A 22,867-nucleotide genomic window follows, 5' to 3' on the forward strand; every position below is an offset into this window, starting at 1 on the left:
GGCATAAGAATAATCATTTCCCACCTCATACACACCCCCTGACTGATATGCTCATTCTTAGTCTTTGTTAATTAATGTAAAGGCAGTGTGAGAAAAAATATTACAGTGGGCCTTATTTTTTGCAGAGAAAGAAATTCACAATTCTCATTGCTGAAATTTACTGTAGTTTATATAGTGCTGCAGTATGGAGTAGTGGTCAGGATTCTGCACTTGCAGCTGGGAGATATTGGGTTCAGATCCCAGCTAGGATGCTGATCTTGTCCCCTTGAGCAAGTGACTTCACTTAGATTGCTTCAGTAAAAGCCCTGCTGTATACGTGTGTACAGATGATAGTCGCTTGAAATAAAGGCATCAACCTGATAATCAGTGTTTAATGTTTGGACTGAAAGTACACAATTTTTTCCTTGATCATATGTTTAATACCGGTGCTCTTATTGACCCATTTTGTGTAGTCAAAGAGCACTGCAAGTACATACAGTATACAGCTCTTAGTTTTTCCTCTTGCTTCCAGTGTTGCCATTGCATTTACAAAATTGAAAATTATACTATAGTTAATTGTAACCACAGGAATTAATTGCCTTTGAAATTACCCTAAATACTTGCTTTTGAGCTAGGAATGTTAAATAACTTACCAGCTAGCGTCTTTTGTTGTAGTCTTAGTAAACAATATTTTTCCCACCGAGTGTCATTAAGGATTGTTTGAGGGGGCCTATAAATATTTTTGTGAATTTGTTTTGGATTTTGCTTTTATATTTGTAAGCATTGCGCCGAAAAGTGCGAATTATTTCTTGAAAGGGGGGCAGGTATTCATTTCTTGGAACGTTCAGCATTTGTTCCGTAGGACTGAACCACAAAAAAAACAGAGAGGAAGAAGTCATTTGTTTACTCCAAAGCAGGTGGTGCAGATGGAGAACCTCTGCTCTTCTGTTGCCAGGGGGTTTATCATACCAGTGCACAGTCACCTGACCAGGTGTTCTCCCCATGTACAGCTTCCCAGGAGACCTTCAGCAAATAGCCTCACAGATGCCCCCTTTGTGAACAATGCAACGAACAAACAAGGGTATTTGTTGTGTGTTGGCAGACAGGAAATTAGAAAATTAATGTTGTATTTCGAGCATCAGAATCCTATTCACATGCATCTCCGTGGCCAGTTTTCAAGTTTGCAAAACCTACAGTACGTGATTACATCATCAGTGAAGTTTTAAGGAGATTTGTTTTTCATTCATAATTGTGTGTTCACTGTATGAACATCAGGCTGGGGTACAATAAAGCCTGTTGCCACAATGCCAGTTAATGTTGCCAGTTGCAGCTGGCTGACACTGAATGCTGAGTGCCAACTGCTTTGGGCAGATGAGTGTCCAAAAAGGATGCTGAGATGTCTAATGACGGAAATTGAAAGAGTTAAATCATGGTTTCAATCCAAAAAAGTAAAGAATTTTGTGATGATGTTACTAGTATATGCACATATATAATTGCACTTTTATGATGAAGGGTGGTAATAAATCTAGAATCAGCAAAACTTAGCTCATCATTCTAGCTTATTCCTGGTGCAGAACATGTGTCTGTGAGTCTCGGGAGATGAAGTTTATTCTGGCGGTGTTACAGGGAGTAGTCATGCATAGATCACACATTTTAAGCATGCATACTGTATCTAGTGACTGGCGTGAGCAGATGTGAGGCTTTTAATGACTTAAAGGGGAACTGCAGTCCTAATTTCTCAGACCTGTTATTAAATCTCAGTAACAAATTAAATTGATTGACGGTATTGCAAAATTTGACAAATTTGGAATTAAGTGTTAAATCGTGAACTTTGTGAAAGTACATTACGATTGCCATGTTGTCACAGACAGGTGAGAAACCGCTGGTCTCGCCACGGACGAGAGCGAGAATTTGTGTGATTTGTGGCATGAAAGCAGCCCTTCCTGCTCACTAGCTGCTGTAAACGAATGAGAAACATGGTCTCGGAACAATGTCAATTATTATGAGAGTATTTTAGTTGGTTGGCAGTTTGCTCTTTTTTTCGCAATACTTAGAAAAAATGTCTTAAAACATGTACAGTATGTGTCGTTTTCATGAAAATAATTACTATTAATATAGAAGCAAAATTCACTTGATCAAAAGCGTGTTTACAATGTATTAGAGCCACTGTGTATCAGTGGAACTTTTGTTACCTCGTTCTGAATCACAAACGACGTGGTAATATGGATACTTTGAAACTTTGCCTCTTTAGTGATGTAACTTGGAGCTTGAGCACGTTATCGTGTACTTGGTAGTTTTATTGTGGTTTGAAATGTACTCTTCATTGCCGATTCATCGGCAACTCCCTTTTTTTCAAAATTGGTTTAGAAAAATGTAATAAAATGTGTAGTGTCCTAATCAGTTATCCAAAGTCCTAATCTGTTAAATTGAAGTGTTATGCCTTGTAATTCACAACCATTAGTAGACAATATCTACAATAAGCACACCAGTCAAAAAATTCTAACACAGCTTCTAAAACAACAATGGTATTCTAGTGATCGCCTTCTGTGAAAAATGAATTGTACTGCCTCTCTCCATTGCAGTGACATAAGGTTTCCTGCTTGTTGTTTTGTAAGCAGGGGTATAGTTCAGTCTGAGGAGAAGCTGACAATCAGTGCGTCGTGGGCCAAGGATGAGGACATCAGCAGGCTGCTCCAGTCCCTCCCCAACTGGGCCAGCATGGCACAGCCTAGACAGCTGAGACAGAAGAGGGAGGATGAGGAGGACTTCACAAGGTGAGTGTACTTGTGCGGTGTGGTGGCTGAGGATCTGCGCCTGTGGCTGGAAGGTTGTCGGTTCGTATTCCATGGCTGGCAGAGGAATCCTACTCCATTGGGCCCCTGAGCAAGGCCCTCAACCCCAACTTCTCCAGGGGCACGTATAAATGGCTGACCCTGCGCTCTGACCCCAAGCTTCTCTCCCTGTCTGTGTGTCTCATGGAGAGTAAGTTGGGGTATGTGAAAAGACAAATTCCTAATAAATCAATTGTGTAGGCCAATAAAGTGGTCTTATCTTACTGAGAGGAGTAAACAGAAAACCCATGGGCTGTTGCGGGAGTTAATTGAAAAGGGAGTTTTTTTGCAAAAATTGATTTCTTCATTCTCTCTCTGCTCATGATGGCAAAAGTCCAGGAGATTCCATCACTGTGCGATTTGGTAAAATAATCCAATGTGTATTAATCATTAAAGCAGATTGATTTCAGACTGTGCTTCCTGATTATGTTAAATGGCACTTATCTGGAGGCTTGACCACTGGCATTTTCCCTGGACTGTGAAATCATACTGCAGGTTAGCTTCCCCCTATTCCATCCTACTGCCTGGAGCCTTCAAGCTGTGAGGGCCTTCGTCCAGCAAGAGTTTTCAAAATAAAACTCCTTTCTCTGGGTCCTCTGTGACTCTCAGGCTAGATTTCAGGCAGCCTTTTATGAGACATCCCCAGTGCACCCATTTGTCTAGGTTGTGTCAGCTCAGGCAATCAAACCCTGATATCCAAAGGCCTCACAGGTGATCTCTTTCAATTAAGAAACATAAAAATTGATTGGACATTTGATAGCCTGTAAAGCATAAAACTACTGAAGGTTATGTATCACTTTAAAAACACTCCCAGATAAAAGGGAGAATACAGGATATAATAACTATTTAAGCATAAATATGAATCTGAATAGAATCCCCCTGTGCTTGTCAAGAGGTTTCAGCACTATGATTTATTTAAAATATGTGAATGCCCATGACTTACATATCTCCTTCAGAATGACTTTTCAATTCCTCTGTACATCAGCCGGCTAAATGGAAATTCCTTTTGGCTGTACCCGTACAAACAAAGCTAAATATGATTAATTTGACGTCTTACTGTGGGTCACATAGCACTGTTCTCGAAGAGGTTGCAGGTTAAATGAAGTGGTGTCACTACCTAAATCCTTTTATCAGTGCTTCTTTGTCATGAAGCATTTCTTGTTAAAAATAAGATTAAGGGGCTTCCAACGTATTCTGTCATTGAATCTTAAGGGAGGGGAACAGAATCAACTAATGTCAAAAAACGGTACATCGGTCAATGTGGATTTAAAAAACGGATCAATTCCTATAAGTCGGGTTTATTGTTAAAAATGGATTCACTTCACCGGGCTAAGTTATGAAAATAAATCAATACCAAAAAAGTAATATTTAAAAAGACATCTTCCTGTATGGTTAATTTAATCTTATTAAGGAGATGTAAAATCAGCCTCTGCAGTATATACCCGAGATTGCAAGCAAAATAGGGAATTCGTACTCAATAGATGGAGGCATCCAAAACCCCCCAGATCTTTTTTGGTATAAAAACTTGCAGCTTCCTTACTATATCTTTGCTAATTGGGTTTCATTTGGAGAATAATGTCTGCATGTTTGCTTTCTAACACTCACTGCCTTTTCTTTCCTGTAACCTACCATATGGTGTATGACCTTCACAGGCTGATAACAGGCTATATTCTACAGACACTACCTTTGAATATAGACACAAAGCCTTATTTTTCTTGTGGGGATAATGCTCATCTAATTTACTAATTCATTACGGCATGAAACTTCCAATAGCAGCTGCTAAAAAGTAATGCAGTATCTGTAAACCTTAGCCATTAATTCAGAATGATAGTGACCATCTTTGAACTTCTGTTTCTTTGTGAGTTTTATAAATGAAACACCTCCTGACTGAAAACGAACTCAACAGTTACCTCATAATTCAGTTATCTTAACACCAAACTGCAACCAAAAAATTTTTTTGGGACATTTTCTAATAAAAGAAAAAAAAGAGTTCAATTAAAACGGATTTCTCCTCTTTTTTATCAATCTTCTTTGAATGAAAATTCCTATTTTTGTTTTACTCTTTACACTTTTCCACAGAAGAAAATGCTTGTTCTTTTTAAATCTGCGCTTCATTTAACAGTCTTCCATAGATCTGATTGCTGTGCACACCCAGTCTTGAACTTCAGTGCTAATTAGATTCTTCAGCAGCAGAGAGCTGATGTGTGCTGTAAGAATTATAACCATTTACGGGGGCATTTTTATAGGGCTCTAAATGAACTGTTTTCCTAATGAAGTCCATTAATGGAGAAGTTCTGGGCTAAATCTAGACAGATACTGATGGCTAAAGCTGTCCCCTTTAGATCAGAAGGAGAATTACGCTGTTATTTACTGTTATTCAGAAGCCTTAAGGGGTTAAGATGAAGACAAGATGGATCACATGACAGTATTAATGTAATATATTTTCCAATACAAAGTGCCAGGTATTTTAAGGAGAATAATTACAGACAATTCATTGGACTGCATTGCTGATGCCATTTCAAATAATATTTAGAGCAGCTTAAGAGTAATACTCACCTCTGAGTAAAATAATGTTCTTTTGAGTAAGAAGGCTTCAAGCAGGAAATTGGCTATCTAGTTATGTCTTTGTACAGTTAAGAAGGAAGATTGTTCATGATAGCACTCGTTTTGAATAAAATAGCCAGTGGTAGAAAGCTTTAGCTTTTGGCAAAACTTCTGAAAATCAATTTTTAGATCAATATATTTTAAACAGTGGAGGCCATTCAAATTCATCTCTTTGAGAGAGACATTTTAGAGTGCCAGTTTCTGTGAACTGATTCTGAGTGAGAAAGATAGAGCTGAAATGAAAAATGAAGCACTTTATTCCTGGTATTCCTAGTATTGAACAGTATTCACGTTGTGTAAGGCAAATAGATTGGTCTTTCAGTATTTCTTAAAAGTAGAAGCACTGACTGAAAATAACTGCTGAGAATCCAATATTCATGATGTACGAGTTAGAGACTCAGTTCATTAAAAGGCAATAAAAAATTGCTTTTGTTCAAAGTGAGGGAAAACAGTTAGCGCTCTGCTAAAATGAATTGTTCTGAATAGTATTATTGCCTCAAACTGAACTTTTTCATTGTGTAGCTGAAAACAGATCAGATCATGTTAGTCATACAAAGTCCTTTTGCTGCTACAGAGAGAGCTTTAATTTTGTGTGGTAACAATTGAATGTAAAGAGAGCCTGCATTGCTTAATGTCATAAACGCATACTGTATATTAACCGGTACTAAAACCAACACCAAGTAGGATGGATTGATGGGTTGTCATCTTATATTTTACACAAACAATTGGATTTATTCAGAAGCTACAGGGAAGTGCATTTTAAAAATGAGAACAAGATGCACGTGGTAGTCTAGAGCAAGCTACCCAGCCTTGTTGTCAAAGCTGATACTCTGGCATCTTAAAGAAAAGATTGGAGGAAATCCCCAGACTGCTTAACTTAGCTACTAGCAACCCAATAAGCTAGATGGAGCATTTGAGCTCCTCTCATTATGTTTTTACTAACGATACATATTGAAGTTGAAATCATGCATACACCAGTAAATCTTATACACTCCTACAAAAGGTAAGCTAGCAATAAACCGTTGTCTTATAGAAATTATAATCAGGAGTTCACATGAGTGGAACAATAACAAATCTTTTTTTTTTTAATGAACCACAAAAGTATGTGGATAGCTCAGGTGCACACCACTTTACAATCATTAGAAGCTGCTAGAGAGACAGTAAGCATCTACCATAGTAATTCAAGTGGGTAGCTGCATCAGAATGCGTAGACTGCAAAGGAACAAGTAATAGGTTTATTCCATGCTGAAAAAAAGAAGAAAGAAAACACAACGTTTCGGCTGTGGAGCCTTCTTCTACCATAGTAATGCAGTCGTTATGGAAGCTGATGAGAACAATTTGCAGGAAGGCAAAGGAAGTACAGTAGGGGACCAGCGACAGTATAGTTCGCCCAACTGCTGCTTCTGCAGAAAAAGTACTATACAGTACATGGTTGTGTAAGTAGCATTTATTTTATTTTGGAACACATTTTTTTCATCCTTGTGTTTAAAAGGATGTTTCACTTGGTTTATAAACTGTTTCCAGTAAAAATCCGCATTCCACTGGCATTTCATCTTCCAAGATATTGGGAAATCTTTTGTAGGAAGGTTTTCAATTCTTTCAGAGGACTGCTGTCTATCTTAAGAGAAGCATGAGTAGCTGACTCTCTAGAATCTCTGTAAGCAGACAGCATCAAAAAAGTGAGAGGAAGAGAGAATGGTAACTTAGCTACCTTGACTCCAAGGAAACATGTAATGATAAGAACGTGAGAATGGTTACAGTCTAGCCTGTTTAGTACTGAGTTCAGTCCATAATTGATTAATTTTGGCTGGTCCGGAATTAATTTTCTGAAAGGATGGGTATTTTGTGTAAGGAACTGCAGGAAACTTAATAAAGTCTCATACAGATTTTCATTGTATTGTGGATCCATGCTCTACTGAACAGGCTTCTTTTAATATACAATTCTTTGGAGAAGTTGTATACTGAATGAGTAGCTGGCACAATGGAAGGAATTGCAGTTTGACAGCTGTTTGTTTTTACAAAAGGGAAATATTAAAATAGGGTTGTCTACCATGGGACACATCACATTAGTCACTGTTTACTGTTGAACCAACGTACAGATTAAAAATACAGGTGGTGTTGATGTGCAGCAACTCGCATTGTGAGCCGTAATATCAGCACCATTGGTTGTTAGAACCAGGTGCTTGTTATTTTTTTAGCCATATTTGTACTTTTGCAGTACAATGTACCGTGATAAGAAGAGGGGGGGGGGTAGAGCTAAGCGCTGACACGAAGACCTCAGTTTCATTTATTTTTCTGCACGACTCACTGGCAGTGAAAACAAGAAGAGTGGCTTGAGAGCCCGTTGTACCACTCTGCTCCCAGCAGTGCCCGGCGGTGTGGAGAAATGAAGTCTTCTTCTCAGTATGCCCAGAGCACCTGACTGAAAATGGTCACCGACTCCCCAGGGGGGACAGGCTCTCTGTGTTGACAGGCTCTCTGTCCTGCCCCGCTGCCCTGGCTCTCTCCCCTGCAGCCCTTTTCATATTCATAGTTTGCTTACAGGATAATTGGAACTAATTTTCCCAGAGGTAACGGAGAGAGTGGCATGAAATGAATGTGAAGCCTGTGTCAAGGGCATGCGGGAGGCCTCATTGAGATGCCGGTTGGTATTGATGCGGACACTTGGCCGCTTTTCAACCTTTATTTAAACGTGCGGGTGCCAGAATATCTTCATCCACAGAAATCCTGAATTTCATCACCTGGGGCCCTTTGTTGCTCTTTCCACGCTCCCACATTGCAGGAGGTGGTCTCCTTACCGATACGTGCTTTGTTTTTCTTTTCCCAGAGTTGATGAACTGCTGTAGAAACAGAGGGACCAAATGCATTTTGGTTTGGGGGATATTGGGATGTTTCTCAAGCTTCTCAAGCATTTGTCCCCTTCTTACGATTCAATACCAGCGTAAAGAACTGAAGTCATTTTGTTTGTGTCTGGAGCTTTTACAAAACTGGCACTTATCAGTTCACAACTCTTGAATGGAAATTTGTTGTTGATGTGTGTGTACTTTACCACTCCTCACAGAAGCAGAAATCAAAGACAGGCTGCTAATGTTAGCCATTTTTTGTGTTCAAGTGCCCAGGTCTTTTCAAGGCAGGTGCTATTGCTTTGTAAGTCCAAATACGGAATGTAAACCTTTGTGATTTTATTTTATCCTTCCAGGGCTGCCTTTGCTAAAGAGTCAGAGGTGCTCACTGGTAACCTAGGAGACAAGCTGATCCCTCAGAATGAAATTCTACGTGATGTCAGTGATCTGAAAGCCCTGGCAAACCTCCATGAGAGTCTTGAGTGGCTAGCAGGGAGGCTTAAGGGCTTTTTCTCCAGCCTACCAACAACACAGAGTAAGTACTCTAACTTTTAAAAAAATCAGAAATTCCTATTAAATTAAAACCCTTAAGAAACACCATTTTCACAGTTGTAGAAATGTCAGTGTGAAGTGATACCTCTCATGGATATGATTTCTTCTCTGGACATGACAAATGATACTTCTCATGGATATGATTTATCTGTCTTACCTGCTGATGAGTTCTCTGAATTGCTGTCCAGTTGTCACCAAAGAAAATCTGCCACTGTTTCCTCCAAAATAGTCTTACTTTTGTATCTGACTGAGATGTAGCTTCTTTTCAGCAAGACATTTGTGCCCTGCACTGTTCGCTAAGTTCTTCCAATTAGGTTAAATGGTACCCAGGCTGTAGAAAGAGAAAGGGAATAGAATTATTAAAATGTATTGGTCTACTGTTAAAGCTCACTAAAGATGTACAGTAGATCTACTGTGGCTGCTCAGTTTTCTCTATCCGTTTTGCTAATAGAGAAAATCATCCACACAAATCTTTGCTAGAGTTTTTAATTGGATTCCTTTCTCCTGCCACATTAGCTACTTTGTTCATGCTTTTTGTAATGTAATTTTATAACAGGAAACAAAATGAAAAACTACATGCGTAGGCCTCTGCCTTATTGGAAGGCATAATGGAAACGCATTTGTTAGAAAGGCATTGTAGTGAGACGACTGTTTGGACTGTCATTTGAAAAGAGCTTCTTTGTCATCCATGCTGGAGACCTCAAAGTCTTTATCTATGGAACTTTCACAGGAAACATTCCAAAGTTTGCTTATGCTATAAATGACCTTTTATTATTATTTTTTCAAATGTCTGTACAAGACTGCTCTTAAACCAGATAAAAATTCAATAACTCTCAACTGAAAACGTGGCATAATTATCATTAATTTAACCAGTGCCATTAATGGAGTGTTTTATCACATAGGACAGCTTCAGTATTGTTCATTATTTAGTGTTTGCTAAGCTGATGGGACTTCTGCAGCCGGCCCCTTATCTTTACTTTTTCCAAATTGGATTTTATATTACAGAACCAGTCAGGTATGAACAAGTCATTTTCTTCTTTCTTGTCTTTCAAACTAATACACATTTCTTCTAGTGTAATATTCAGAGATTAAGGGTGCTTATTCCAGTAGCTGATCTTTGTAGTGCAGCGCTGCAAAAAGTTTTTAAAACCGACCTTGAAGCAGCCGTTTTAACATGCAAAAATAAAATCCCTGAAAGGCCTCAGTATATAATGTTTTCCAGCATATTTGAGAGATAAATTTTGTGTGCATGGAGTGTAGGAGGAGATAATGGCTTTCTTTGCGGATATGCAGGAGAGTTAATGTTAAAATGTTTCTCATTCTGCTAAGATTGTTGTGTTTGCATGCACTAGTGAGGTATTTTGGGACAAATGATTTTCGTAATAGGCCTATATTTCACCAGTGGTTCTCGGCATGTGGTCTGTGAATACAGCGCAGATGGCATACAAAACTGGCTTTTTTTGTGTACTGCTTCATTGCTTGTAACACATATGGTCTCAACTATATGTAATTTAACAGTACAACAGATACTCTAAGGTTTGAGTCTTGGTTAGAAACTCAGTGTTAATTGGTGTAGGATACCATTCATTGTTTTTCTATTATGCCTTACTCCTATTTCTTTTCCTTCTAAAACTTTGTTTTTGCATTTACATTGTCAGCAAGACAGCAACACTTGGAACAAATATGAAACCCCCTATCTTGGAATTAGCTGTTGGAGTTTATCCATTATCTGAAATCTACTTACTGTATTCCTAGTAATTGGCATATTTCCCCTGGAGCCTATTCCAGAAGCACAGGGCACAAGGCAGAAACTCACAGTGAACAGGATGCCATTCCATTATTGCGCACACACATAAAAGAGAAGCGAATCCGTCGAACCCACATGTTGTTTTAAGGTGGGGAACAAACTGGGGCACCCAGAAAGAACAGCAACGTGTGGGAGAAATGTGCAAACTTCACCCAGAAGGGTCTCTGTAATTGTACTGTATATGAACTGTAAAAGCTTAGGACATCCTTCAGTCAGCTCTATGGAATTGGACTGAAGGTAATATAAGTATACAATTATCTCTGTATTGTTATACATTAGTGTACCTAGAATATACAGGCATTTATTTCTGCTCGGCGACAAAATTCATTTTTTCTGCCAGGTATGCATGAATGTTTTATATCCCTCTGGGTATGTATGCAGAGATATGAGTTGTTTTTTTCATATCATGTTCAAATCTGATTTCCCTTCTCCACGTAACATGTAATTTTGCAATTCAATTTGTGACATTTTACTGCTCATATGGCAAGTTGTCCTTTCCACTTCATTAAAATGTTACCCAGGTCAGTTCTGTTTTCACCATAATTAATTTACAATTAAGAGGGGTAACCTAACACGCCTCAAGAAATAGGGCCTGGGGAACGGCCATAAAATATTCCACCCCTTTCCTGTTGGTGGTAAAAATGAGAGCTCGTTATTCATTTTGTGGGTATTTTAGCAAAAAAGAGACATTTAGAGCCACTTACAAGGACTGGCAAGGAAATTTGTCTTGGTTAGCCAAAGCTGTCTGTTAAATGCTGTGTTACAAGGGGGTGCAAATAATAGAAATCCCATATGATAATGTTAGAAATCCCACTAACATTCTCATGGAAAACGTCCTGATGAGGTAATGTTGATTTTTCACTATCAGAGCTGAATTAACTCTCAAAATTAAAATTGCATCACCTTACAAATTAAACACGCATCCTGAAATCAGTAGTCTGCGTTAGTGCATTTTTTTCAGATTGGTCTCTTTCCCTTTTAGAACGTTAATATTGCCCTGCCGAGCACAGTGCCAGGCTGGTTTCAAAGAAAAAAAATGTCTTTGGAAATGCTTTCTTTTCCAAATGTTTTTAAAATTAAAATCTTAATTGAATTAAGAAAAACTCTTGAGATTCAGCGAGACTGAGTACCGCCTCTGTGTTCCCCAGCTATAATGAGTGTCAGCATGGGAAAAGGTTTGCATACATGATGACACAAAAACTAAAGACTAACTGTCAAGCTATTACTATAGCAGCTACATTACTCACTTGAAGTTCCTGTGAAGAAAAACTCATACTGCTGTGACTGTTTAGTGTTTTGCAAGGTCTTTAGAAATCTATGGGCTTACAGTTCAGAAGCAAGTCTTCATTTTTCTGTTTGATTTAATTAAAAAGTTTTGTTTGTAAGATTAAAGTGGATTTTGTTTTAAAGGTGTTCTGGCTGCAAAAAAAAGCACATTCAATTCTCATCACCTCTGAGAGACCTCAGTAAAATATGTGGCATCACATTTGCTCTTGCATGCATAATATAAGGATATAGTAATAGGTTTATTCCATGCTGAAAAGAGAAGAAAACACAACGTTTCGGCCGTGGAGCCTTCTTCAGGTGTGAGAAAGACAGGGCAGTAAGCAAAGTTAATGTAGCAGGAGAACAAAAGCTGTGAGAGAGGAGGAGCGAGGGGTGGGAGCAGGGGACAGAAAGAGAGGCCAATCAAGAGGTGTGAAGTCAGAATAGGTGAAGAGAAGTGTGAAGTGAAACCTCCAATGAATGGAGAAAATTTAGAAGAAAAGTAGTCTGTCGTTAAGAGAAGGGAGGAGGTGTGATCCTAGCTGCAGGATAATTTGGTTTCGGTGGTCTTTCTGATGTATGAGTTTGGAAAACCATCTTTGAGAACACAGACGGAGAGATTAGAGTGGTCATGGCCGTCAGAGGTGAAATGAGAAACAATGGGCTTGGAGAGATCTTTAATCTTCACAGCCCTAACATGTTCTCTGTATCGGTCTCTGAGTCTCCTTCCTGTTTCTCCAATGTACATGGCTGGGCATTTACTGCAAGAGATACAGTAAATAAGGTTGCTAGAGGTACAAGATGCCATCTGGGTGATCCGGAATTGTCCTGAAGGGCCTTGAATGAGTGTACAGTAGTGTTAGATGTGTACTTGCAAGTGATACAGCGAGCTCTGTTGCAATAATATAAGCATTTGCATTTCAACCCAGAATCCAACATGTGCAAAGTTAAAAATGTAGAAGCTGATACATCAGGTAATAGCTAAACAGATAAAAACAATTTAAACTTTCTGTAGCGCATACCTTACAATGTTCTTAGAGCAGCTTAATGGCAGAGTTGATTTTTTAACTTCTGTTTAAGGAGAAATTAAAGACCCTACAGCTATGTTCATACTCCCAAAACAGCATCACCTCATAACAGACACCGTTATAGAACTTACAGATTCAAATTTGATAGCCTTGCTTAAAATAACTATAAAATGTTGTAGTCTAATTGTAAAAGCATTACACAGAAGAAAGACTTTTATCATAAATAAATGAATTTCAGGAAATACAACTGTAGCAATTATTCAAACCTCTAAATATTAAATATATAATCTAAAGTCCAACAAATGTACAATAATATTCTGTTCTTTTCTCTTCCAGAAGTCTCTGGAGTTTGTTGTTTCCCTGTGTTAGAAAAGGAAGTACAGTAACATCATTATGGTTGAGGTTAGAGAGCTCTTTGAAGAATGCTTGCAATTGACGTCCACAAGCTTCAGGATAACAATAGAAAAATCCTACTGTACTGTCTGTTTTTTTTTTTTAAATTAAGGCAACTGGTATCATGGCACATTGCCAGAAAGAGAGTGGAAGTAGATTTTGTTCTCATGGGCTGTGAGAGGAAGTTTGGGAGGCAGACGAAAAAAAAACGAAAGCAAGTTAGAGATCTCCGACGTGAATTGACATCCTAAGAATATGAAGTGGGAGAATTTCCTGTTTGACGTTGACTGCATGAATATGGCTTTTTATGACTGGATTACAAGGAAGAAGCCTCTACTGAGGGCAAAACACAAGAAGATGGCAGCTTCAATTTACCAGTCTGCATCTGAATGACAATTAGTTTTTAATTTAATTGTATTTTTTCCCCATATACAGTAGCTCAAAACTACAATACCATACCCTGTAATTCCCAATTCAAAGGAATGAAAGTTTCACTTGAAGTCTTACCTTGACCCCAGTGTAGGTACACTACCTCAAGCAGTGTAGTGCTTAATTTACATAATCTTTATGAAATCCACCTTGAATTCTGCCTTTGGGGCTATAAGCAAAGGAAATGCCGAAGAGACATTTTCTGTCAAGTGCAGTCAAAGGTTATAACAGACCGCAACAATAGACTCCCTGTGCAGATGTCATTCACTTTACATATACAGAATAATTAAAGGTTTTAGCAAGAGTATGCATTATTAATGTACTTTGATTCCACAAGGAAATAGGTCTGCATTTCTGGCTTTTAAATGTACTTTTTGGTGTTAGTTCAAAATAGAGTTAACTTTTTAACATGAAGAAGAAAAAGATTCAACTTTTTTTTGCTGCCAGTGATACTTCATCTTTTCTTCTTTTTTTGCTAGTTATATTTGCAACCCTCACCCTCTACAGATGGAAATGAACAGAAGGTTTGTAGAGATAAGATTAGAAAATAATTGGATAAGCTCCAAAAAACGTGAAAGAAAAAAGATGTCAGCACAAGTAGTCTACATACCAACGCAGACAGTCTGTTCAGCAATCTAAATTGGTAGCCACAGAGCCTTGAACATCTTGATCGCTTCATCAAAGTTGGTGATCCTCCAAAGCAAGACATAGAATAAACAGTTAACAGACCCTTCTGCCCTCAGATATCAGCCAAGACGCCCAGTGTACAGAGGTTGGTTAAACTCTTGCTCTTAAAGATTTTATCTGTTTTTATAAAGGAAGTTGCCTTAAACAGAGGTTAATTGGTCACAAAACAATTATGTTCATTTTTTAATTAATACTGCTGAAAAGTCTTGGTAATATTTATTTTTTGATTTGACAATATACCAGTTCATTAGCAAAAATGTGGAGGAGGCAGGGGTGTCAGTACACCTTCCAAAAAAAAAACCCAATAATAAACCAGTCTGATAAATCTAATAATAGAGAAGAAGAGCCTATTTAAAAATTACTTGTTTTCAAAGCTCTTCAGTTGCGCAAAATGAATTTAGGGTGTGTCAGAAATTTAATAAACAATACTTTTCTCCTAAATTATAATTCTGAATGAGTTTTTAAATTGGATTTTCATGTTCTGTTTTTATAGTAGGCAAAAAAATTGAAATCATTAGACTTCTTCTAAGAAGTCATCAGGGTATTCACTTTGGAAAATCTAGAATGTATTCAAAGCACTTTTAGGAATGTGTTTCAAAATTCAGTGTTGAAAATGAGTACTGCAATTTTTTTCTAGTTTGTGCTTTTTCTGTTGAAGTGAAGGATAATTTCATGTGAACTGAATTGGGGACAAATGATGCCTTTGCATGTAAACACAACATACAAAGAGCACATGTTCAAAAAAAGATTCAGTTTTTCTGAACCGTTCTACAGTTGTTTAAATAACATACTATACCTGTGACTTTTTTCAGTAAAGGTAAAAATCCAGCTCTTCCTTTTTTCCCCTTCCAGTGGAACAATTAATAACTATGAGAGCTTTTATTATGTCCACAAGGACATAATAAAGGTTATAAATGAGAGCAGGCTACTTGGCCAGTGTGGTCACTGTTTGGTAGTGTGTTGTACAGTAGTTCCACAGAATTTAATTCCTATAAAAATATGTCAAAGCTGACAGAAGAGCTGAATTTGTTATATTTGTTTATATTTTAAACTCCCATTAACTACATTGCTTTTCTGCTATTTCAGTTCCATTTGAACAAGACCCTGCCAGCTATAAGACTCTAAACAAAGTCGGATTCCATTTGGTGGGAATCTTTTATCATCTGTTTAGTTATTACAGGTGTAATTTTTTACCCCAGTCTCTGAAAAGTATAGTGAGTTATGGTATAGAATACAGTCAGGTGAAAAAGAAAGTACACTCTCTTTCAATTCAGTGGTTTTACATATCAGGGCATAAATAACAACTGTCTGGTCCTCACCAACTTCTATAATTAGACAAATCTATCCTCAGATAACAGACAACACATAACAGATTTCACTATGTCGTTGTTTGTTCAACAAAAAGTAAGCTTAAATGCAGAAACCATGTGTGAAAAATTAAGTACAGAGAACCAATTGTTGCTGCTCATCAAATGGAGAACATTCAAGACAGTTGCCAATCTTCCCAGGAGTCGGCGTCCCAGCAAATTCACTCCAAGGTCAGACCGTATAATGCTCAGAGAAATCGTAATGAAACAAAGAGCTACATCTAGGGATCTATAGACCCGGTTAACATGTTAAATGTTAAAGTTCATGACAATACGATCAGAAAAAGACTGAACAAGTATGGCTTTCATGGAAGGGTAGCCAGGAGAAAGCCCCTTCCCTCCAAAAAGAACATGGCTTAGGTTTGCAAAGTTGCATCTGAACAAACAAGAAGATTTCTGGAACAGTGTGCTTTAGACAGACAAGACCAAAGTGGAGATGTTTGGTCATTATGCACAACACCATGTTTGGCGAAAAACAAAACACAGCGTAAGAAAATAAACACCTCATACTGTACCAACCATCAAGCACGGTAGTGGAGGGGTGATGATTTGGGCTTGTTTCGTAGCCACAGGATCTGGGCACCTTGCAGTCATACTGCAAGTATTCTAGAGACAAATGTGAGGCCATCTGTCCAACAGCTGAAGCTTGGCCAAAATTGGGTCATGGAACAGGACAGTGATCCCAAGCACACCAGCAAATCTACATGTGTTGGAATGGCCAAGTTAAAGTCCAGACTTCAACACCATTGAGATGCTGTGGCGGGACCTTAACTTAAGGTTAAGGCTTAAGAGAGCTGTGCATAAACGAATGTCCTCAAACATCAATGAACTGAAGCAATGTTGTAAAGAAGAGTGGGCCAAAATTCCTCCAAAACATTGTGAGAGACTGATAAACTCATACAGAAAATGATTACTTCAAGTCATTGCTGTTAAAGGCGGTTCTACAAGCTACTGAATCATCTGGTGTACTTAGTTTTTCACACATGGCTTCTTAATGTTGGCTTATTTATTGTTAAATAAAAAATGACATAGTGGAATCTGCTCTGTGTTGTTTATCACCTTAGGTTAGATTTACCTAACTGTAGGACCTGGTATGGTCTAGATATTTTTTTTTTATGTCCTGATATATAAAACCATGGAATTGAAAGTGGGTGTACTTTATTTTTTGCATGACTTCATATCATAGATGAAAAGTTTTGGCAAAGGACTGCTGTATGATGTTTAGTACAAATGATGTAATTACCTCAATTACAGTAATACACACTAAGTAACAATTGGAATACCCATGCAAGAACACATATGATGATTTTGTGGTTTAATTAATGATGTTTATGTCTGCAATAGTTGAAATATATACAGTACATAATTGAGCTTGTATGAGAGCTTGTATAAAAATTAAAAGGATCTCTTAACTTGATATAAAGCATTGCCTTGTGACATAAATGGAAAACCGAGTACAAAATAACCCTCAGTAAATACTGTATGTTTTTCATTAAATCCTCAGCCTTCCTCTGTCAATATTCTGTCAGTCCTAGTACTGTTTCACCTGAAATCATAGGGTTAAATTACCTGCCAGTTCTGCTGAAATTATGCTTCTTTCCTCAGGCTGTGCTGCTGGCCATTTACTTAACGAGACAGTTCATTAACCAGTGAGTGTACATACACCATAAAAAACATTAATTCTGAAAATGAAAAACTAATAGAGTGTTTAGATATCTCTTCATCACCACTGACAGTCGACTCTCCCTTCATTATTACTGTTTACTGAAGTGATGGGACTCACTGCCCTGCCTGCTTATCAAAAAACCTAACTCTAATGAGATTTGATGATATTTGTCTCAGTGAAGACATGATGGTTTGTCAGGGAATGGTCTCTGAATATGTAAGAGTTCTAAAGTAAATAACTGAGTTCCTCCGCCCATTTTGTTTTACTGCATGGTGCCTACTGTATTTCGGGTTATTTTTTACATCTACATCCAGCCTCGTGTCTTTACAGAATTACTCGAAAGTTATGTCATTCAAATACAGTTGACCCTTGTTTTAATGCAGAGGTTACATTCCTCCAAAGCGGATTGTTAGGCAGATCCTCTTTGGAGAAACTGAACACTTTATATCATAAATAGGGATCCATGAATGTGGCTGGTTAAAGTCACCTATATACAGATGCAGCCATTCAAAGTGCGCGGTACAGACACCGCAGTACAGATACCGCAGGTATGATGACACGCGATACCGCGGTGCGTGATTGGTTGACCGACAGGGGCACTCGTGGTCCGTTGGTCTGTCGTAGAAAGACTTACTGTACTGTAAACGTCTTTACTGTGCCCGTTGTAGATATTGAATTTTACCACTGAAGGGAAATCTTAGTAGCTGAGCATAAAAAGAATAGGAGCATACTGTAACGCGTGTGAAGGCCATAAACGATATTAATTTTGGAACGTAAACATACAGTATATGGCTGGTCTTGGTACTTTAAAGAAAAAAATACACACCAGTATTCCATTTCTCCCTAAACATTGTAAGCTTCGAAGTCTTTAACTAATGTGATACCGGAGTCAACAAGCATACTTTTAGAATTTGATTAAAAGGGAATATAATATGGAATCGCGTATCTAAAGAATTTAATAACGGTATGATTATATCCGTGTTCTGCGGCAGGGCTGTGTAAGGCTGTTTCGCCTGCCTGATCATGCGAGCTCTCCTGTAGCCTACTGGTCTAGGTGCGTGACTAACAGCTGGCAGGCTGTGTGTTCGAATCCAGCTGGTGCTGGACTTTTCATTTTTATTTATTTATTTTTTAATCGCGTAACATAAACATATTACCGTATGCAAACTGTACTGTATACAGTATGTATATGTATATTTGATGTCTTAACTGTGCCCGTTTAATTGAATTAAAAAAAAAATATTTAACACGAACATTAAGCTGTTTACATCTTCCGCCTGAGAACAGTCACCCGTTGCTACCCAACGCAGAATGGTGATTGGCTGACACCATCTGACACCCCTCTGATTGGAGAAAAAAGACGTGCTGGCGTGCTATACACACTACCAGGAAGAGGATTTCTTTCTATTCAAAACGTGTATTTTAAAAGTTTAAGAAGTAAAAACCTTACAGCGTACACAGATTTCTAAACTGATCAGGATCGTTATCTTTGTCTTATGCATAATAATGTTCACCGCTCTGTCCAGCAAATTAATAATAAACTTTATTTTATATAGCGTTTTAAACGAATAAGTAATTAGATTGCTCATAAACCTAATCACTTGCTTTTTCTTTTTATTTAGGCTCAGATTACAACTATAGATCGAATTATTAATAACCATAATAACAACCAACCAACAAAAACAACCATATAAACATAATGGTGGTGCTGGACCTTCCAGTTTTATTTATTTATTTTTTAATCGCGTAACATAAACATATTACCGTATGCAAACTGTACTGTATACAATATGTACATGTATATTTAATGTCTTAACTGTGCCCGTTTAAGTATTGAATATTCATATCTAATTTTACCACTGAAGGGAAATCTTAACATAAACATACAGTATATGGCTGGTCTCGGTACTTTAAAGAAAAAAATACACACCGGTATTCCATTTCTCCCTAAACATTGTAAGCTTCGAAGTCTTTAACTAACGTGATACCGGAGTCAACAAGCATACTTTTAGAATTTGATTAAAAGGGAATATAATATGGAATCGCGTATCTCAAGAAATTAATAACGATATAATTATATTCATGTTGCAAAAGAACTGCAACGGACATAAAAACTCCCTTGCATGGTTTCATTACGACCAGAATCGGTCTTGAGATATTTTTAACTTGATTTACAGTATTTGAGAGGTATGTCTTAACACCGATACTACAGTGCTTAAGTACTGCTCACGTATATGTTTCTAGGTTTATATTATGCATTTCATACGGTCAAATTACTTTTGAGCAATAAGAAGCGAGAAACGGTATGCGTTTTACTTTCGTTTTGTGCTGGGACCCGTGGATTGATTAGAGATATCAAGTACATACAAGTCATTTTTTAAATGTTGTAGTTCGTCTTGAAAAAATGTTACGAGTACATCATCTATCAACAATTACACAGGTTCTGTTTCCATATTGCGGATTTTGGTTACGTAATATTATTTTCTAGATTTCACGTTGTGAATATGATGGGATGTCTGATGGGATGTTTCTAAAAATCCACCCTCTGTAAAACGTCTTCTCTAGTTGTCCTGCATATGTATTCGCTAATGAAGCTGTGTGTTCTGAGCCTAGATCTCTACATTTCTGTATGAACCAGCTTAGAGGGCTAAAGACAGCTTGTGTTTAAATTGAGTGTAAGGCAATTTATGCTTCTAAAGTCATGGTCAGCATTTATCTTTGTACTGTGTTGTAAACTTGTTCTGTGCCAAGTCACATTATTTTATAGCGTTTTTAAAGCGTTATCAAATACGGTGTTACTGTAGTTTACTGAGTCCCATGTCACATGGTCTGTGATTGAAACCTGTAAAACCGGTTTAATTCGTCACAGCCAGCACTCTTCAGGTGTGAGGGTCTTCTGCTCAGAATGAAACGCTAAAATGTTTGTGTATATTCTAATGGTAGTGGGGGCGGGGTGTGTGGGAACAAGTTTGGTTGAAACATTTTCTCTGAAAGCATTTTCTTCTTGTAACCGATCTTGTTACAGCATGTTACAGTTTACTATTATTAACCATATTAATTTTAAGTGCTTAATGTAAAATCTTGTAAAAATATATTTTCATTGTTCAAATATACATTAAGTCTGACTATCATATAATAAGTTAAATACAAAACTAAAGAAAAAATAGGGTTAAATATAATTCAAAATATTTTGCTAACAATGTTAACTGTTTATGAATAATAAAATGTATTAACTAAGGAGTAGGATGGCACAGTTGTTAGTATGTTTTTTGTTTTTTTTTTAACCCAATCTCCGGGAAACCATTAGTACGATGGTGAATCGGAGATTCTCAACCCTTGCTGCGTACGACTGGAAAAGAATTCGTGATCGGATCAACGAAATGCTTCGTAGGAGGAGGCAGTCTTTTCCTCTTGTCTAACAGTCTGTCCACAAACAAAACATTCCTGTTAGACAAGAGGAATTGAAAAAAAAACAATGTTGTCAATGAAAACCGGTGTGTGTGTCTCTCCCTGCTGGATGTCCCTCTCACAAACTGCTGAATGAATAAAATAATTTTATTGAAAACGAGTTTGCGATTGTCTGGTCTTTAAATTCTGTAGATACGCAATTCCATATTATATTCCCTTTTAATCAAATTCTAAAAGTATGCTTGTTGACTCCGGTATCGCGTTAGTTAAAGACTTCGATGCTTAAAATGTTTAGGGAGAAATGGAATACTGGTGTGTATGTTTTCTTTAAAGTACCGAGACCAGCCATATACTGTATGTTTAAGTTCCAAAATTAATATCGTTTATGGGCTTCACACGCGTTGCAGTATGCTCAGGCACTAAGTAAAAGGAGATGCTTCGTATTGCTTGACTAATTTTAAAAACTAAGTTATAAATATAAAAATTGCAGGCGCTGCTCTGGTGCGTCGGCTCCTACACAGTGCCTGTCTGCCGTAAGCGTTACAATATACATACAGTACCCAACACTGCTTGTACCCATCTGTCATGTAAATAAAACACCTTGAATTGAATTGAATTGAATTGAGGGGAGAAGGGGGGGATACTAAAGCCAATACTGGCTCAATGGGCTTTGACGTGCTAATGCGTTAACGGTCCGGGTGTGGCAGGCTTCCAATGTCAACTCGACTCGATTAGAAGACAATGAACGTATTTTAGCCCTAAATGAATTAATAGCAAACATGGTTTACATAAAATACATTTTTCCAAGAAAGTTTATAATAATACGATCTATAGTTGAAATCTGAGCCTACTTTAAAAATAAAGGAAAAGCATTTTCAGAGAGCAATCACGCTGTGTTTATGTAGAAAAAGTGATTAGGTTTATGAGCAATCTAATTACCTATTCGCTTAAAATGCTATATAAAATAAAGTTTATTTAGAGATGAATGATCAGTGTCGCAGTTTAAATAATGTGAGTCAGGAAACTAACACAGCGCCACCGGATTTAATAACGCAATAAAAACGCTATAAAATAATGTGACACAGTACAGCACAGTACAACAATACTGACCATGACTTTAGAAGCATAAATTACCTTACACTCAATTTAAACACAAGCTGTCTTTCTGTATGAACCTCTAAGCTGGTTCATACAGAAAATGTAGAAATGCATTAGCCTGATCATGATTAAAAAACACATAATTAAACACGCGTTTGCGATTTAAATCAGAACACGATTTAAATCAATATAAATGTTTATATTGTAACGCATACTGTCCCGCCTCTATTTCTCTATAAAAATTTACTGTTGCACACACACACACAATAGAAGCAGGAACCACTGTCAGAAGGGAAGATATATTCAAAATATCGCAAATATCGATCATGTTGCGATATTTTGAAATATAAAAGTCAATTGATTGTCCATAATATCGCTTACCTATTTTTTCGAAGAAATGTTTGTTAAAATAAAAGTCCAGCACCAGCTGGATTCGAACACACAACCTACCAGTTGGAAGTCACGCACCTAGACCAGTAGGCTACAAGACAGCTCGCATGTTCAGGTAGGCGAAACAGCCTTACACAGTCCTGCCGCAGTACACGGATATAATCATACCGTTATTAAATTCTTTAGATACGCGATTCCATATTATATTCCCTTTTAATCAAATTCTAAAAGTATGCTTGTTGACTCCGGTATCACGTTAGTTAAAGACTTCGAAGCTTACAATGTTTAGGGAGAAATGGAATACCGGTGTGTATTTTTCCTTGTGATATTTTAAGCTCTAGTTGAATGATAGGTGTCGCATTTTAAATCATTTTCGTAGCTAGAAATTATGAAACGCCCTGTTAAAAGCAAGGAAGTTTTTATGCCCCGTTGAAGTAAAACAAAATGCCTGACAAAGTATGGCTTGGACAGATTCCAAGTGCTTGTACAAATGTGCTAAAGAAATTATACTTTGAGTAT

The 22,867-nt window shown here is 37.5% G+C and overlaps 1 protein-coding gene across 2 annotated transcripts in view; it reads left to right on the forward strand.

Moving 5' to 3' along the window:
* exoc4 (exocyst complex component 4) overlaps positions 1–22,867 on the forward strand; it is a 225,777-nt gene that overhangs the window by 174,407 nt on the left and 28,503 nt on the right. The window contains exons 13-14 of one of the 2 annotated variants that reach the window (XM_088645406.1): positions 2,595–2,753; positions 8,614–8,792. In XM_088645406.1, the coding sequence (XP_088501532.1) occupies positions 2,595–2,753; positions 8,614–8,792 (338 nt within the window). The remainder of the gene's footprint in view (positions 1–2,594; positions 2,754–8,613; positions 8,793–22,867) is intronic. The other variant, XM_088645407.1, reaches the window with a different exon arrangement.

The sequence above is a fragment of the Lepisosteus platostomus genome, chromosome 9, assembly GCF_059453375.1.
Source record: "Lepisosteus platostomus isolate fLepPlt1 chromosome 9, fLepPlt1.hap1, whole genome shotgun sequence".
Classification (NCBI taxonomy): Eukaryota; Metazoa; Chordata; class Actinopteri; order Semionotiformes; family Lepisosteidae; genus Lepisosteus; species Lepisosteus platostomus.